The sequence below is a fragment of the Convolutriloba macropyga genome, chromosome 3 (assembly GCF_964194025.1).
Source record: "Convolutriloba macropyga chromosome 3, txConMacr16.3, whole genome shotgun sequence".
NCBI lineage: Eukaryota > Metazoa > Xenacoelomorpha > Acoela > Convolutidae > Convolutriloba > Convolutriloba macropyga.
The window spans coordinates 42,273,324-42,293,713 of NC_134470.1; the positions used below are offsets into that span (position 1 = coordinate 42,273,324).

Genomic DNA, 20,390 nt, shown 5'->3' on the forward strand with positions numbered 1-20,390 from the left:
TTCTCAATGTCAGTTGCACTTTTGTTATTCATTAACACAAGGACATATGATTTTTACAGATTTAAAGTAAGGTTCTCGATAAACCCAGTTTTCCTGAAAAGACCATTGCCGAATAAAATGCGCCATAGGTTTGTTTTTTCACTTGACAAATTTTTCAAAAAGTTTGATCCGAAAGTGGATTTACAAAAAAAACTTTAAAATGCTAAACAGCTAAAATCATTAAAGTAACACTTTGAGCGACCTAGGGGTATCAATTAACCGATTTCCAACTAAGCCTAACTGGCATGAACGTGCCTCATGACCAATTCTCCTTTTTTGCTGTGCTAAGCATAAGTTGAATTACTTATTGGTTAAGGAATAACCTAAAAAATATCTTCATAGTCACTTAGATGTGGTGATAATCACGTGATAATTTCTTTGTTCTTGATCAATTTTATTGATAAATTAAGATTTGTTGCCTTATTAGTTACTTAGATAAAGCAGTTATCGCGGCTGCACTAAATTGTCACATTACTTGATTGAATGGAACTAACTGGTTAAACTGTTTTTAGTTGTTTTGCCTTCCATAATTATGATTTATCATTTTTAAAGAAAAAACGCATATTTTTGATCGATTAGTAGTACTTCAGACTTGCAGTATATGAAAGAGTTTAACCGCTGACTACGTTATAAATATTAGTAAGCAATAGAGCTGAAGATTCGTTCGTGGTATAAAAATGTAGACTCATGAAAAGACTTTTTTTCGACTCATGGTTGAACAAAGATCGACACAATTTTTTTAACTCAGTATTTTCATTCGAACAAATGTCGAGCATGAAAATCTGGGTCGAGCAAAAGTCCAGCGGGGATAGTTTGTGTCAGGCTAAAGTCCAGCTGCTTGTCGAAGTTATTATTTTGGTCGAGCACGGTCCTTTCTTACAACTTTTCGACTGAGAATTGTCGATTTTTTTAGCACTTTTTTCATAAGTCGAGGTCTAAATCTGAGGAGGAGGTTGAATCTCATCACAATTTTAACTGTTCTGTTAAATGTTTGGTTACCGCTGAGAAAAACCAGCATACATGCCAAAGATATAAAAGGAAACGTAAATGTACAAAATCCGATTATGAATTCACAGAGCTAAAGTAGATTAATGCGAAACATCAATGTAGAAAATCAAAATAGCTGTTCGTGGTCTTCCCCCTTTGTATTGCTCCTTGCAAACAAAATTTTCCAAAAACTCTTTTTCTTCCCTTGGGCTTCGGGCGTCTCTTCCTTGGCCACAGGTGTGGTATCATGGCTACAAATTGTTTTCTCCATAATACCGGTTGTGGCTTGATCATTGGGCGTGCGTTTCTGGAACTCGGGGGTCATGTCTGGTTCCTCAGGCGCTGTCTCTTTGGCCCCGGATATGGTCTTGTCCATCTCGTGGGACGTCTCCGGTGTCTCTTTGTCAGTTGCGGGTTGTGCCGTCTCTTCATCGTCGGAGCCTTAAGATAAACAAGAAATCAAAAACGCAGAAACTACAAGCCGACATGAAAAAAAAACAAACCCCTCCCCTCACATAGTCCCAATTACCATGGGTGGTCATAATAAGACAACAAAAAGTCAAATCTAAGTTGCTGGAGATAATGAAACTTGTGGTAAATTTTAACTGTAATGATTTATTTGCATACAAAACTTAAAATCAATCGGTCAGAGTAAAAATGACATAATCAGAGAGAATAAGCAGAAGGAATAGTAGAAACCAAAACCAGGAAATCTGACATAGTATTGATGCGCCCAGCAAAGAAATCTCAGTCGAGCTTTTAGCTAAAAGCATTCAGTCGAGCTTTTAGCTAAAAGCATTCAGTCGAGCTTTCAGCGACCGCCTATTCCAACAATGTTAATGTCACAGAGTGAAAATCAGAGTTTTCTATCATCAGGCAGTCACTGATCAAAGGGGCTCTAATCAGAGTAATTGTCATGTTTTTTTCCTACAGCACCGTGTTTCATCAGACATTTGTTGAGCCGGTGTCAACTTCTCCTGCCTAATCAGCATAAATTTAATATTGTATTTAGTTCAGGCAACGATTTATGATAAAAACTCCCTATTATGCTAAAAATTATGTCTACCAATTAAACTCCCTACTAGCAATGCGCTACAATAAGGCGGACCCTTTATGGGCTCCTTTTACAGGCTGAAAATATAAAGAGTTAGGGCTACTTATTTCTGCCCGACTTAACTTGTTTTCTCAGACTAACCGACTCTGTAAAACACTGAAGATGTACTTCAATTGTAACGGTGTATAAGATTTATATCACCGGAGTCAAGGTTTAAAATGTACATGTAGTGTAACTATCTACTCTTTTAGACTGACTGAAGTCAAGCAAGCACGCACTAAAAAAGAGAATAGGGTTTTCTCAGTCTCTGATTGGTTGGAGGTGTGTATTTAGCATCATGTGCTACATCCATCCGTGGTTAAGAGTGTTTTTTCGAAATTTGTAGAATGTAGCTGGAGTATGCTGAATGTGTCATCCGCGTTGAATGATGGAGTCGTTAACTTGTGTCGTCGTCTGAGGTCCATGTCTAGTCAATTCAGTGACCAGTAAGGGCCGAACCAGTAAGGGTGGAAAGCTGTATCCTGTAGTCTATGTCGGTTGTTCAAAGAGATTTCAATTGATCTCCTTTTCACTACGATTTTGCTCCGATCGGAGTTACTAGCTTACCTTCTGATTAAAAATTATCATCAGCTACTGTGAGCTACTTAAACCTTTAATCTTTCTAAGATTAAGTCCTTCCAAGAAAGTTCCGACCAGAGAAAAGAAAAAAAGGAAATGTTCTTTATCTTCAATTTGTACAAAGGGAAATGAATACAGATAAGAGAAAGAAATAAGGAAGAAATAATCCAACATACGAAAATACAAAGAACAATTTTATTTTGAGTTTTGCGAGCGCTGTGTCGAAATTATTGGGACAAGGACCCTGGGGGTGGGACTGTGCCCATCAGCGGTCCTCGAATTCACAATTCAGGCCCTGTTGTGAGGATCCCGCAAAACTTCGAGGAAGTTGTTGTCGCGTGCCAAACAAGCAGCAAGAGCCTTTGTATAAAGGTCGCCGTTGCAATGCTGTTGCATTGAAAGAAGATGCTTTAAATTATCCAATTACTCTTGGGATGGCTCCTTAATCACCGACTCATCTTCTATCCAAAACCTGTAGAGGAGGTTGAAGGAATGGCCGTACATACACTTCGTGAACCCTCCTTCTACACACAGAAGGTCGATGATGTAAGAGTAGTTCAGGTAATACGGAAATCTTATCTTCGTATTGACATATTGAAGTCGCGAATTATTTTGCTTGAGCGGGTTAGTAATGTGGAAGGGATCCTGCACACTAAGGTAATTGTGGATCGCATGCAACATCTTTGAGCAGTTGAACTTGTGTGACTGGTTGTTGAGATCCATCTGTGTGAAAATCAAAAAAAATTGCAAGTAAAACGGGTCATATTTCTCGTAAACGCGATAAAGCGTCGTGTCCCTCGTGAACACCGTTTTTAAATAATTATATTGGCGATCGTTTTTGTTACGGCCTTCGTTTTTGAGGTTTTTGTTTTTGAGGTTTTTGAGGTTTTTGTTTTTGAGGTTTATGTTACGGCCTTCGTTCATATAATCGTTTTCCATGTGTCCAATGGTACAGGAATTGAAAGAGGGCTTCAGTGTATGCTCCTAGGGAGTTGAGACGTAAAAGATCCGTTTGGGAACATGGATGCCATAATCCGTGCTGATCCCGAGAAGATTAATGAACCAGGGTCTGCATCTCGCACATTGGTTCGGGCATTGGGGGATCTAGTACCAATGGTGTAAGAGGCGAGGGAAAAGTATCGTCGACATCCAATATAATGAGGTTGTACTCTGTTGGCTCGACGTTTGGAGGATAGGTGATCCTTCAACTTGGGTCAATGGCGGTAGGTTGACATCTGTGGTGTCACTAAAATATGCAGGAAAGTTGCTGAGAAGCTGCTGAAGTTTTGCAAGAGATATTTCGAATTTATTTAAGAGGCGCACTGAATCCGATGGAATTAAAAGTTTCACATGTGTTGAAAAAATGTAAGAAAAATGATGAGAAGCTGCTGAAGTGTTGCATTAGAGGTGTTGAAATTTTTGTATGAGAGTCGCCGAGTCCGCAGAATCTAAAACTTTCATAAGTGCTGAAAATAAGTAAGAAGGGTGCTGAGAAGCTTCTGACTTTTTGCAAGGGAGGTGTTGAAAATATGTATGAAAAGCGCTCTATCCGTGAATCTAAAATTTTTACAAGTGCTGAATATATATGAAAGAAAAATTCTGAGAAGCTTTGCGAGAGAAGTGTTGAAAGTTTGTAAGAAAGTTGCTGAATCCACTGAATTTGATCTTTTCACAAATGCTGAAAATTTGAAAATTTGTCAGACAGATGATGAATCAAGTGCCGATTTTTTGTAAGAATTGTGCTGAGTTTGCGCTGAAAAATTTTATTTGATCGGATTCAGTGCCTATTTTTCAATTTTCATTGCAATCAGCACAAATCATACATAATTTCCGCAAATTCAGAGGATTTCTTTCAAAAATATCCGCTTACAGCTTCTGACTTCTCGATCTGGGAAACCTTTTTTGAATTTTTATGGCTAACTTCAGTGATTCCAGCTCTTTCAAAATCTTCAAACTCAAATGTCAATCTGGTCAATATCTTTGAGATTTATTCGTTGAGATCCAATTTTAGGGGAAAATTCGTGCAGATCAATCTCAAGATTTTTATTGACTAATTTATTTATCCATCAATAAAATAAATTTCTGGAACCTCATTTTTGAAGAACGTTTGTTGAGCTTTTGAAGAGATGAGTTCCTTTACCGTTTTTTTTAATCAGATATACCTATATAATCTAAAATGTCCAGTGGTGTGTTGTTAGCTGTCAACAGACACTTTTTCTACAACTTAAGTATTCCTCCCAACAGAAATAAGGTTAGCAACTGATAGAATTCAAAATAGTTAAATGATTAATAAAGTTTTGATTTCAATTCGTATTTCATATTATATTTCATGAGAACTTTTCTGAGAACTTTTTGTGACATAAAACAGCTCATGATGTAAACAATAAAATTCCATAAAAAACACATTATTGCACTTCCTTATGGGAAAAAATTGATCACATAATGCGTTATCATAAATTCTATTACTTTCTTGCTCACATTAAGTCAGCATCAGAACTTATTCAATACATTTCAGAGCAGCATTAACTTTCACTACTGATTCAGAAGGTTTTCAGAAGTTTTTTATTGATTCTGAAACTTCTCTGAATCAGAGAAAAATTAAGAAACCGTGTTCTCTGAATTTCTCTGAATCAGAGGAAAATTTAGAACGCATTTTTGAATAGGCGCGGGAATTAGAATGAAAATCAGATATTTTTCTCAACACAGCACACCTACATAAAAAACTTCACATCGGTTTTTTATCTAAGTTTTGAAGCAGAATGCCAATAAATTCAGTCGGAAAAAGGAATCGCAACTTTGCAGGTATATTCCACTTTGGTGAAACAACTTGATGTCGGTCCTTTGCAAAATTCTTGAATGTTCCCAATGACATTGGAATTCAAGACAGGAAATCATGATGATTGTGATGATGGTGATTTTGCAACCCGCCAAAACTATAAATTTCGCTCTTTCTCGAAACAATTGGCAAGAGGTTGCGACTAAACAACTATAGCAACCAATGGAGGAAACTAAACAGACTAGAATATATGTTTATAAGATAATTTTGGAGATCTACCTCCGTTATTAAGAAAACATTGTCTACCTTCTGAAACGGAATTTTTTAAACAAAGAGGATGACATCACTCCCCAAAGACAATGAAAACAGCACCAAGTTGCCCCCATTCAGAAAAGGAAATTGAAACAAAACTAAACGAAGAAAAGCCCCCCAAGACAGACGTCAACAGTTTTGGTTGCAGAGGTCACCAGAGAAAAAAGTCACCAGAGAAAAAAGTCACCAGAGGTCACCACACTTGCAAAATCAAATTTTGAATTAATTTTCCACATTTGTCATTTGTAACAAATATAGCTTAAAACTACTGCGAGTCGAAGTACGAGTCGTCAAGGTGAAAACGGCTTACAGCTCGTTCTTTCGTCCGGTTGCCGGCCCCACACGGGTTTTATCTCCATAGTTTTTGAATGCTTTTTTTACCTCTGGTTTCAGGCATTGCAAGCTACCTCCATTTTCAACTTGATTTACAAGTCAAACAAAATTTCAAATTTTAACACAAATTCAAGTCTGATAGCAATCAGGATAATATTCAAACTTTAACACCGTTCCCGTCTTCTAGGAGCATTTTCTAAACGACATTGGGAATTCAAGACAGGAAATCATGTTCCCTGTCAGGAAATCAAAAAGATGTTGATGATGATGATGATGCTGCTGATGATGATGATGATGGTGATGATGATGATGATGATGATGATGATGATGATGATGATGATGATGATGATGATGATGATGATGATGATGATGATGATGATGATGATGATGATGATGATGATGATGATGATGATGATGATGATGATGATGATGATGATGATGATGATGATGGTGATGATGATGATGATGATGATGATGATGATGATGATGATGATGATGATGATGATGATGATGATGATGATGATGATGAAATTATGGAATACTACGCAACCGACGATGAATAGCCAGTTTATCCAATTCTATCCTTGTTTCTGATTACGTGTGGGTTTCGTCAAACTCTAACTTGCCTTCAGATGTCCTTAAACTTTTCTCCTTTTTGAAAAAAAAACAGTCTTAAAACTATTCAAATGTACTCTATAGATGGACAGCATTTGATACCCTGTAACCAATGAAAGATATAGAATTTTCTAATACATTTTATCACTTTTTATCCAAGCAATTGCCATGAAGTGGCAACTACACAACTATAGCAACCAAAGGAGGAAACCAATGAGATTAGAATATATGTTGGTAACCCAGAACTCATTTGTGGTAACCCAGAGCGCCAAACGGACGCGCTTGATCATTATAGGATCTAAACGTCTCTCCCTCTAAACACATTCCAGACAATAATGGTTGAGGTTGAAAGAATCCTCAAATCGAGGCCGTTAAAGAACGTGCAGATCAGCCCAACAACGAAAAGCCACTAACTCAGAATCAATTTCTTATTTAACGCCGGTGCAGTTCACTGCAACCTGGAGACTTTGGAAATAAAAAACCAGCTAGTTTCAAGAACAAGAAGCACTTTATGCAGTTGATCAGCCACGTTTGATTGCGCTTGATAAAGGAGCACCTGCCGACGCTGTTCAAGAGATGGAAATGTCCAGACAGCAATCAACTTCCCTTGAAAATATGAGATGTCGTCTGGGTTTTGAAGGATCTAACACCGAGAGGTAATTAGCACCATGAAAGAGTCCTGGACATATCCCCTGGAAAAGATGGCGAAGAACGAATCGTCGAGGTGGAAACTGCTTACGGCTTGTTCGTGCGTCCGGTCGGCGGCCTAACACGGGTTTTCTCTCCGTAGTTTTTAATGCTTTTTTGGCTCCGGTTTCTGGCAACGTGAGCTAACTCCATTTTCAACTGATCTTACAAGACCAACAAAAAATTTCAGTTTCCAACACAGGTTCAGGTCTTATGAAAATCAAGTTGATCTTTGAAATATAACGTCGTGTCCTTGTAATAGGAAAATGTTCCCAATGACATTGCGAATTCAAGGCAGGAAGTCACGATGATGATTAAGCAACCCGCCAAAACTAAAATTTCACTCTTTCTCAAATCAATTGCCAAGAAGTTGCAACTACACAACTATAGCAACCAAAGGAGGAATACAAACGGGCTAGAATATATATTTATGTCATTAATCTAAAAAAACCCCACATTGGAATTTTTCCTACTACATCGGTTTAAACAAAAGATTGTTCTAATGAAATTTCAATATTATTAGCTTTTCAAGAAGCAATTTATAGCTCTTTGTTTTTGAAGAGTAAAGTTTTCATAAGTATTGGCCAATTCATTCAAAATATGCTTTCAGACCAATCATTTCTTATTAAATTTGAAGAATATGTGAAAAAAATAAAATCAGAAAAGGAGACTTGAGAAAATAACCAACAAGATATATTAATTTTATTCCATTTTCGACAGGTATTATATGACTTGATATTTATTAAGGACCTGAGAGCGAAAGCAATGATAAAGACCAGCTTGGGGTTCTAATCAGCAAAATGTGGCATGAACAGACTCTGAATGAGTACTGAATTGTTGTTGAAAAGTTTAATAATTAAGTTCTGAATTACTCTGAAAGTTTGGTACGGATAATTACTTCTTTTCGAGCAAAAGTCTTTTTGAAAAAAATATAATGCAAAGCAGCATAAAGCCGAAATAATATAGATCGCACTCAATGTAAAGAGTTTTTTAATTAACTTGTGGTAGCTGTACACCCGTAAACTCTTTAGTTGTAACTGAATACTATTTGTGCAAATAAATTTAACTTGTAATAGATGATAAAAATCAATTTATAGAGATCTAATTAATACTTTAGATCTAAATGTACTCTTTTCATCTCAATTGATAACATTCTGTAAAGTTTGAGGAATTCTTTGACAGTCAAAATCAATTAAAAACAATATATACTGATCGGATTTTTTTTATACAAATTAAAAAGTGCTGCGCTGTTTTACAGTTAAGTTGCCTCTGTAGTAAAAACACTGCTGCTGTTTAAAACAACCATTTTTGATGAGAAGAAAATTCAAAGAAAAAAAATTTAAAAAGTTATAACTGCTACATCATTTTATCAAAGCTGCAGACATTTTTAGGAAACAATCCGAAAATTTAGATAAACGTTTCTATGACAACTGAAAAAAAACAAGCCGAACTCTTTAAAAAAATTAAGCTCCTATAGGAGGATTGGCGACAATTACAGGCCGTAGAAAAAAACTGAACCGGCTCAACGTATTTTTCCCTGATATCACACTATCATTTAACTGAAGCTGAAACTGATAGTGTTTGAAAAATTTTGTCACCAAATTAAACAACATATAATTATTTCAAAGCGATAGTACTCGCTTACGCAAAGGCATGATTGATTCGTAAAAACTAGAGCTATATATTTAATAGCAATGTTTTCAATTAGGGTGTTTTTATTGGCCAATACCTTATTAAGGAAGCAAAATAAATAGAAATTCTTAAAAATAACCTGCAACCCGATAAAAATCCGTCAGATATTTCTTCGGATAAAAAAATTGAAGTAAACATGGTATGAAAAGGTGACACCAGTGTTGAGCAAAAACATATCACCCAACGTTTTGAATCCCAAAACTACATTTGGGATTGGACGAACAGAATAAAAGTAAAAATTAATTTTTCTACAAAAAAAAGTTTAAAATGCCAACTGTTTTGATGTTATTTCGTGGTTAGATATATCCTAATTTCTTAGCGAAAGGATACTGGGGCTAGTACTAAAACCAAACGCCTTAGAGATGTTAAATATGTCTTAAAAAACAAAATTCATGTAAGGGATATGTAAATTTGGGCTGTATGGTTTTATGCCGTTTCTATTTCTGATTTCGTTCTGCTTTAAACTGATAGTTTAATAATTAAGTTCTGAATTACTCTGAAAGTTTGGTACGGATAATTACTTCTTTTCGAGCAAAAGTCTTTTTGAAAAAATATAATGCAAAGCAGCATAAAGCCGAATTAATATAGATCGCACTCAATGTAAAGAGTTTTTTAATTAACTTGTGGTAGCTGTACACCCGTAAACTCTTTAGTTGTAACTGAATACTATTTGTGCAAATAAATTTAACTTGTAATAGATGATAAAAATCAATTTATAGAGATCTAATTAATACTTTAGATCTAAATGTACTCTTTTCATCTCAATTGATAACATTCTGTAAAGTTTGAGGAATTCTTTGACAGTCAAAATCAATTAAAAACGATATATACTGATCGGATTTTTTTTTATACAAATTAAAAAGTGCTGCGCTGTTTTACAGTTAAGTTGCCTCTGTAGTAAAAACACTGCTGCTGTTTAAAACAACCATTTTTGATGAGAAGAAAATTCAAAGAAAAAAAATTTAAAAAGTTATATTTGCTACATCATTTTATCAAAGCTGCAGACATTTTTGGGAAACAATCCGAAAATTTAGATAAACGTTTCTATGACAACTGAAAAAAAACAAGCCGAACTCTTTAAAAAAATTAAGCTCCTATAGGAGGATTGGCGACAATTACAGGCCGTAGAAAAAAAACTGAACCGGCTCAACGTATTTTTCCCTGATATCACACTATCATTTAACTGAAGCTGAAACTGATAGTGTTTGAAAAATTTTGTCACCAAATTAAACAACATATAATTATTTCAAAGCGATAGTACTCGCTTACGCAAAGGCATGATTGATTCGTAAAAACTAGAGCTATATATTTAATAGCAATGTTTTCAATTAGGGTGTTTTTATTGGCCAATACCTTATTAAGGAAGCAAAATAAATAGAAATTCTTAAAAATAACCTGCAACCCGATAAAAATTCGTCAGATATTTCTTCGGATAAAAAAATTGAAGTAAACATGGTATGAAAAGGTGACACCAGTGTTGAGCAAAAACATATCACCCAACGTTTTGAATCCCAAAACTACATTTGGGATTGGACGAACAGAATAAAAGTAAAAATTAATTTTTCTACAAAAAAAAGTTTAAAATGCCAACTGTTTTGATGTTATTTCGTGGTTAGATATATCCCAATTTCTTAGCGAAAGGATACTGGGGCTAGTACTAAAACCAAGCGCCTTAGAGATGTTAAATATGTCTTAAAAAACAAAATTCATGTAAGGGATATGTAAATTTGGGCTGTATGGTTTTATGCCGTTTCTATTTCTGATTTCGTTCTGCTTTAAACTGATAGTTTAATAATTAAGTTCTGAATTACTCTGAAAGTTTGGTACGGATAATTACTTCTTTTCGAGCAAAAGCCTTTTTGAAAAAAATATAATGCAAAGCAGCATAAAGCCGAAATAATATAGATCGCATTCAATGTAAAGAGTTTTTTAATTAACTTGTGGTAGCTGTACACCCGTAAACTCTTTAGTTGTAACTGAATACTATTTGTGCAAATATATCCCAATTTCTTAGCGAAAGGATACTGGGGCTAGTACTAAAACCAAACGCCTTAGAGATGTTAAATATGTCTTAAAAAACAAAATTCATGTAAGGGATATGTAAATTTGGGCTGTATGGTTTTATGCCGTTTCTATTTCTGATTTCGTTCTGCTTTAAACTGATACTTTTCGTTTTCAATTACACGACAAATCTTGAATAACAATCCACAACTTGAATCAATTAATAAGCTGGAAATTAAAATTTATACAACACCATCAAACTTAGACAGTCAGCAAAGCCCATTATCCTAAATGCGCTAAAATGAACCAGGAATCCAAAACCAAAAAAATCTCCTTATTTTCAAACTAATATTTTTTTTACAAAAATATGGTGTTTTAAAAATCACTTATCAAAAGACTCTATGAAAATATTGACTCTAAAAATCCTCAGATTTAGTACACGATAAAAAAAATCTTGCGGGCTTCTAGGACAAGCAAAGCAAAAATGATCCAAAACTTAAAAAAATTTAATAATAATCAGAATACTTTTGAGAATCAGTGGCAACAAATTAAGAATACCACACAACTGCAAATCGAAATCCTTAACAACAACATAAAACGAAACTTTTAAAGTCATAAAAACCTTTTAGAAGTTCTAAGGCTGACAAATTGCAATGTAACCACAGATGAAAGCAAGATTCGCAAATTTAACCAAATTCTCGAAGTCTAAAGGTATTTCCTTAAGTAAAAATGTTAACTCAGAGTTATAGCAGTTAAAGCAATCAAAGTTTTACCGGAAGAAAAGGCCATTCAGACGGTTAATTCTGCAAATAGGCGAAAACACCACAAGAAAATCAACAAAAAAATATCAAGCAGTAAATTTATTGTGCCATTAATTAAAATAAATGATAGAACCTCAAAAATACAAGTAACTGTTGCAAAAATCTGCTAATACTTGTTGAAAACAATATTTTTAACGAAATTTCTTAATATTCTTTATGTTATTGTCCTCAGAAACATTTTTGAGTTGTTAGAAGCCATTCGAGAATCCAGCCGTAGGATAGGCTACTGATTAACTGGTGTGTTTCACTTAAAACACACTAAAAATTACAAAAAATATTACATCATTTACATAAACAATTTATTTACGTTCAAAGGCGCTGACTTCGTCAAAATTCAGGAATGACAAACCTACGGGCTGCAATAAAAAATTGGGTTATCTTTGAGCCAAGCAGAGGGCAAAAACAAAATTTTAAAAAAGCCGCTAAAAATTATAGAGAGAATTTTCAAAACAGCTGCTGTGAGGCTAACATCTATTAACTACAAAAGTTTTAAGCTCTGAAAAGCTGCTCCCTTAAAATAAAGCAAGCCGAAAAAAAAAATATAGAACTCGAAAAATTTAGCAAAAATTATTGAGAAGTTGTTGAAGGTTGTGGTGTTAATATCCTCCAAAAAATATCTGGGTCAAAAAAAGTAATCCTTTAACCCAAAAAGAAGCCTGAAAACTGTTTCATTTTCCACTACAAGTAAAGAACAGCTAAAAAAATGTTTAAACAATTCACAAAACTTGAAAAAATCAGCAAAAATTAAATGAAACTGCTAAAACTATTGATTTCCAGATCATCAAAACAGTTCCTGTGATGTTAAAATTAATCCATTAACCCACATTCAAGCCTTAAAAACGTTTTTGCCTACAGATGTGGAAATAGCTGAAAAATGACCAAGCATTTAAAAAATCTTGTATAAAACTAGCGAAAAATGCTCTGGTTCTGATGCTAAAGTTGGAATAAACAACGAAAAGAAACCAAATACATTAGCATAAAAAACAATTCGTATATTATAATAGCCATATGAACTATGACCCACCTTTAAAATAACTAAAATTAAGAAAAAAAGTAAGGGCTAATTGACAAAAACGAGGGAAAATTGATCCCAGAAATGCTGAAAAGATTCCGGGGTTTTATATAGGTTTTGCTGATTCGCTTGAGTTTATACGAAATACCAAATTCAGGGCTCAGAAACACCAAAACAGAGCTTTTCATCTGGATTTAGGCTTTACAGCAGTTTCAGCACATTAGGCACTTAAAAGTCCTGGAATACAATCCAAAGAATTGAATGAACCAATGGCTGCGAACTACTGCCCAGTCCAGCAGACCAACTGGACAATGTCAGTCAAACAGATAAAAATAGATTCTCAAATTCAGAAAAATAATAGCATTCAAAGTGTATATTTTTGCAATCAGCGTGTCGAACACCAAAATCTGCTAAAAAGCCTGGTTTCAAAAAATTTAAAACCAAAACTTTAACAAAAAAGGTCGTGCATAGACACACAACCAACCTCAAAATCATTGACTATCTGAGCTCGGAAAACTTGAAAGTGACAAAACACTCAAAAAACATGAAAAAACATAAAAAAGAGACTGATCACAAATTTGTCTTACTCCTCTTACTTATGTCTTCAAAATCAAATGTCTTTTTACTAAATTCTGTATAGCATTGAGTTTGCATGTTAGTACAAATCTTGCTGCTCATAAAAGGTAAACAGAAACAAGAGCGACAAAAAACAAAATTTATCCTAGCAAAAATTACACATATTTGCTCATGTTCACAACGCCAATGTCAACAAAAAATATTTTAAAAAAAAAACTTGAGAAATATGCAACAATCACCCAACATATTGGGGGTTTCAGTTTGTACTACCAAATTAAATAGCACAAAAACAGACAAAAAAGACTTGTGGCTCGTTAAAAATTTCTATGAACTTTGAAAGGCATTATTTCTATGCCCATCTAACAAAAATTTAAGAAATGACCTAAAAATGTGAAAAATTGAACTATTATGAGCGCAAGACTAAAAAAAATTAAGTTTTAACCTCGAATTTAGGCCTTCCCGGCAGGTTGAACAGTTCAAGTACTCGACAGATTACTAAAGCCAGCTTAGAGTTTCTAACAAAATTTAGTGCCTACTGAATGCTCAAAGTTTCGGAAACTCAAAGTCATAGAAAAAAGTGTAACCACATCTTACAAAGAAAAGATAGAGCTCTTTGATTGTAAAAAAAGAGCTTAATACAATCTAAATTCATTGGATTGTAAGAAAGTAACAGAGCTATAATAGCCGACTGGGAATCTGAGGCAGTTCCGATTATTCACTTATTTACAGACTAGTAACCCGTAAGGTTCTAAAGAAATGCTCATTGAATTAATGCTGTCCGGACTAAAAGAGAGTATTAAAAATTTTTCCCGATGTTAAGGACGAAAAGTCAAAGGGTCAGACCAAAAGCCAATCAGACGAAAGTTCGGTAGTACAAATAAATTGCATAGGAAAGACCAAAGAGGACTTCGTTTGAGAGCAATTAAATGCATCAAGTTCTAAACCACTGTTAAGTATTTGGCCAAAATTTTGATACCCCAACAGGTTTTGGTTGTTATTTATACATATGACGCGTACTTATGTCTTCTCATTCAACGTACATTTGTATTCTAATCAGCAACAAAATTTCGAAGGTAAACTTTTGATTTTCAACTAATTCTGATTCATAAAACAATGGAGGCAAATTGTAGGGTGGCTAAGTTAGGGCCACAAACTCAATATCTTTTATATAGCATGTGTTTGTTCACCTTCTTTTAAAAACCATCTAGTAGCCCAACTTTAAGCCCTGGAAACAAATCATTGAGCCCTAAATTTTAAAAAAAACTTAACAATCGAAAAACAATTGAGAATAAAACTTGAGAAAAATGCAACAATCACCCAACATATTGGGGGTTTCAGTTTGTATTACCAAATTAAATAGCAGAAAAACAGACAAAAAATGAATTGTGGCTTGTTAAAAATTTCTATGAACTTTGAAAGGCATTATTTCTATGCCCATCTAGCAAAAATTTAAGAAATGACAAAAAATGTGAAAAATTGAACTATTATGAGCGCAAGACTACAAAAAATTAAGCTTTAACCTGGAATTTAGGCCTTCCCGGCAGGTTGAACAGTTCAAGTACTCGACAGAATACTAAAGCCAGCTTAGAGTTTCTAACAAAATTTAGTGCCTACTGAATGCTCAAAGTTTCGGAAACTCAACGTTATAGAAAAATGTGTAACCACATCTTACAAATAAAAGATAGAGCTTTTTGATTGTAAGAAAAGAGCTTAATACAATCTAAATTCATTGGATTGTCAAAAAAAGTAACAGCGCTGTAATAGCCGACTGGGAATCTGAGGCAGTTCCGATTATTCACACATTTATAGACTAGTAACCCGTAAGGTTCTAAAGAAATGCTCATTGAATTAATGCTGTCCGGAATAAAAGAGAGTGTGATACCCAAGGATATCACCTTTGTTTTTTATTTGATGCAGTACTTTTTTATACGATGCCTTTAAATTAGTTCAATTTATTGGCCCTTCATCAATTAGTTCACATTTGTTCATTTAGTATCTTATGATCAGTTCAAAACTTCCTTTCTTGGTTTCCCGTTTCGTGATCAGATATGTCTGATCACGAATTCTAGATTTTATTATAAGCACTTCAGTTCATTCTTTAAGTTTTGCAATTCAATATCAGTTGAACAATTCTCTTTGTACTCCCGCTCCGCGAGTTAGCACGAAATACGCAAGTCAGGATTTCGCTCCGCGAATCGCAATTTAAGCAATAGTAAACGCACCCGCATCTCGAGTAGCTACTCTTTTTTAATAGAGTTCGACATGGCGCAGTCAGCAGCTAAACGTACACCTCTCGGAATAGACGCTTTCTGGGATAAACATACATCCGACCCTCCTCTTCGCTGGAAGAAATGGAGAGTGCAATATAAATTGGCACAGTTGGCAAAAGAGAACATCATTCTCGATACACTACTTGGACCCAAACCCGAGATGGTGGACCTTCTCTTCGAACCAATATACGAGGAAACTATAGCCGGCGCTTCCGCACAATCGGAGAGAGAGAGGAATGCTCGCAATGCGCAACAAAAGATGAATTGGCAAAACAAATGCCAACGGCTAATTGAAATCGGTATAATGTGTGGCGACAAACCGTGGCCACTTGCGGATCGCAAAACCGTGTTTCTACTCTATCTAAGCATCGGGGTGGAAGGACGTCGCATTCTCAACTGCAAAAACCCGCATATCATAATTGATACCCTCACTACCGTAGACATCTGGAAGATCGTGGAAGAGGCATTCATCCGTCCTCGCAACATAACTTTTGACCGTCATGTTTTCCTAATTACGAAACAACTTCGGGGAGAAACAGTAGATCACTTCTACGGTAAACTGAAGGATTCGGCAGAGAACTGCGATTTCGAAAAAAAGGAAGAGACTTTGATACGCAATGCCTTCATTACTAACCTAATGGACCCTGAATTTCAAAAGGAACTCCTCAAACAAACAGTTGAGCCGCGTCAGGCATCAGAGCTAGCAATTAACATGGAACTTGGGATGCGCAACCAACATCAAATGCAGTAGCATAACAAGATTGTCATCCCGGCTATTGTCAACGCAGTCCAGTTCCCTAACAGCTCTCGAACCCCGAATTGGCAAAACTCGAATAATTTTCCAAGACAAAACAACCGCTCCACACTCTTTTGTTCAAACTGTGGAGGAATTTGGCTTCCAAATAATCGTGATAAATGTATCGCAAATGGTAAAACCTGCAACAATTGTTGACTTTTAAATCATTTTGCGAAAGTTTTCAGAAAACAAAAGAACGCTAAGCCACAAAATTTCAAGAAAAAGATGGTAAAAACTGTGGAAGAACCGCACCCCGAGGATTCAGTGAATTTCCTACAAACAGTTAAGCTCTACGAATCGGACTAGAGTAGCGGGGAGGATAATACGGTTGCGGTGATCGAGAATGCAGTAGAGAAAATCCCATCAGAACTTGATTCAAAAGTACTAAATAAAGCCTTTCACAAGAACAAAGTTAGACGTATTCCAATTAACTTACAAGAAAAAGTCAATAACTAACTTAAGAAATTGCTAGACAAAAAACATATAATAAATCTTTCAGGTTGCCCTGATAAAAATTTCATATCACTAATAGTGGTCACCGTAAAGAAAGATCAAACGATAAAGCTTGCACTTGATTCAAAAGTACTAAATAAAGCCTTTCACAAGAAAAAGTATCAGATGCCAAATATTGATACGCTTATCGAATCCATTTCTCAACATTTTAGTGCTTTCGTGTTGCAAAACACAACATATTTTTCTATACTAGAGTTGAAATACGCATACAGCCGATTAAATTTGGACACTAACACGGCAAATCATTGTAACGTTAACATAATTAGTGGTGATATGACCGGTACTTGCAAATTTCAAACAGGATTTTACGGGCTCACGGATATGCCAGCAGAGTTTCAAAAAGCTATGGACTATACCCTAATTCGTCTAAAGAATACCTATTGTTTTAAGACGACATTTTGATCGTAAGCAAGAGTCTCTGGAAGAACACAAATGCTATGTCATGAACTGCTTTAAACAATTAGATGATAAAAATCTTGGGGTAAAACTACCTAAATGTCACTTTGGAAAGTTAGAAATCGATTGGCTAGGGTATCATATTTCCCATTTGGGTATCTCGCCCCTCGAATGCGAAACATCAGCGATTTTAGCCCTTGAAGCTCCGAAAACTCCAAAGAAACTCCGTTCTTTTCTGGGGTTGGTTCATTACATTGGTAAATTTTTTGCAAACCTTGCTCAAATTAGTCATCCCCTCCGCCCTTTGCTGAAAAAGACTTCAAATTTCATCTGCACAGAGGAACAGGAAAACTGCTTTATTGAAATAAAGAATCGCATCGCGAACGCAACTGCAAATAGTCACTATAACCGGCAAATCGAAACACGCGTAAAATGTGATGCGTCTCGTTCCGGTCACGGAGCGGCACTTGAACAGCTGACATTTGATGGGTGGAAGCCAATTGCATTTACGTCTCGTTTTTTAAATCCTTGCGAAGAACGTTATAGCGTAGATGAACTTGAACTACTCGGAGTAGTTTGGTCTATTGAGTATTTTAAAAATCTTTACTGAAAAATTTTTACAGTTATTACGGATCATCGAGCTCTTCTGTCTATCATGAAAGAAAATAGATCGAATAATTCATACAACAGTAGATTAACTCGCTGGATCGATCGTTTACTTCCATTTCAATTTGATATTGAAAATCTCCCAGGTGCGATAATGTGTTTAGTTGACTACATTTCTAGACAGCCGTATCAAAAAGTCAAAAAAAGTCTCTGCGTATGACAAGGATTTTATTGTAGCCAAATTAAAATTAATTTCTGCATCTATTAATTCATTGGAATTAAACAAAACAAAACTGTATCTCATTTACACCAATTATTAAAAGCAGACGATCCCGCTTCGCAAATCACACCTAATATTTAGGCCAACAATAAGGCGATCAACTTAATTAGCACATATGCAGCACGAGTACACAAACATGGTTATTACAATTCCCCTGCTCCGCGAAAGTTAGCCTCAAATACTAATTGTAATTTAAACAATATAAAATATATAGGTCCTGCGTCAAAAATACAACTTAACACTTCTCTCGCTAGGCGAAATACATATAAGTGTAAACAATTATTCCAAAATCAGAATGAATGAGCTCTCGCGCCGCGCGAGACTCGAATTACTCAATTTCAAATCTTGTCAATTAGGAGACATTCCTCAAATATCTTTAAAAGTCACCACCCACAAATAAAATCAGTGCTTTTTGCCTTGAATAATATTACAAATCAGTCGCTCACTCACAATTCAAAAAATTTATTGTTATCTAAACCTTCCTCTGAAATAAACTATATAAGCAAGAACAGTAACAATGTGCCTTCTAAAAAGCGCATCACTCTTGTTCGCTTTAACGACGCCTCCCGCACAGCAAATCAGCAAACCTCAAATCAGAATACAACTCGCCGCGCAAGTCAGCGATCAAATTGGCCAGGCAATACCCGCACCACAAGTCAGCGATTAAATTCGCCCAACAATACCCGCGCTGCAAGTCCCTACAAATAACAACACCGACATCTCCGGCTGCCTAATGTCAGTTCCCCTCTTACGCCCAGCCCACATGTACCAACATTCGACTACATTGTGTCAAAGATTTTTTTATAAGTCTCTCATTGCGTCGTTAACAAGCAAGGACGCTGTGTTAAAGGAGGTACGGGACTGCATATTAACGAATAATGAAAGCCACCTTAAAGCTCTAAACCCGTATATTCATTCCTATTGGAGAGATCTCCATGTACGCTCTGGCTGTGTGTGTACAGATGAAAAAGTTGTTATTCCAAATGTCCTGCGAGAAGCATTGATTGATGACATACAATCCAGCCATCCGGGCACATGGTGTGTGATATGCATGGCCACGCGTTGCTGGTGGCCATACATGAACCGCGAGCTCATTGTAAAAGCTGCAGAGTGCAATCCCTGCACAGTGATTGGTAAGAACCTTAAATCTGTTATTCCCGCTAAGCAATTCCATCCCCATATACCGTGTGTTGAACCAAATCAAGAAATCCAAATCGACTTTAGAGGTCCAATTCTTGACCAATTCTATATACCCTACTGCATGTATTTATGACGAAGCAAACGGACCGAATGTTCTAAAATTTTTGGACATGTATATTGAAAATCACGGAATTCCACGATCTATTAGAATGGACCAGGCAAAAAGTTTGGTTGGAAATCAAGTCAAGACCTTCTGTAACAAAAATAATATTGATATAATTGAAGCTCCAGTAAACGATCATCGCGCTATTGGACTGGTAGAAAGACTCATCCGAACGATTAAAAATAGTCTTGCGTATATCAAAGAGGAAAAATCGTCTACTAACGCCCTTCATGTAAAGCATGCATTAAAGATAATAATACACCAATTGCTAATATGTGAGCAGAAAACAACAAAGACCTCGCCATTTCAGAAGAAAACATAATACCCCTCTGAGCGTGATATCAACCAAGCCTAAATTGTCTAATCTCACATATGAAAGCATTGTAAACTAATATTTAGCTGAAGACACAGTGATGCCAGAGGAAATACTCCCCGATGACAAGTGGGTGAATGGCTACGGCGTGACATCGAAGTCGGGATTGGAATGTCACGCGCGTCACAAGAAGCTAAAAACAGAGAGAGGGTAAGCACGGATGGCGAATCTCGGTTTTTACGGACAAAGGCCATTCGAGCAATTCCTCTGAAGGAGCGAGCGGATGAATTGAATTTAGCAAAGAAAATTCATGGCAAACGGCGCTCTAAGAGGAACTTAGAGGGATTTTAAGAGGTACTTGCTCCTAGATCTCACATCCTCAAAGTTAGC

The 20,390-nt window shown here is 35.7% G+C and overlaps 1 protein-coding gene across 7 annotated transcripts in view; it reads right to left on the reverse strand.

Moving 5' to 3' along the window:
• Window positions 1–997: 997 nt before the first annotated feature.
• The window catches only part of LOC142336213 (uncharacterized), an 87,894-nt gene continuing 68,501 nt past the window's right edge, over window positions 998–20,390 (reverse strand). For all 7 annotated transcript variants that reach the window (XM_075384878.1, XM_075384876.1, XM_075384875.1 and 4 more), the window contains exon 6: window positions 998–1,467. In XM_075384878.1, the coding sequence (XP_075240993.1) occupies window positions 1,154–1,467 (314 nt within the window). In that variant the 3' untranslated portion in view covers window positions 998–1,153. The remainder of the gene's footprint in view (window positions 1,468–20,390) is intronic.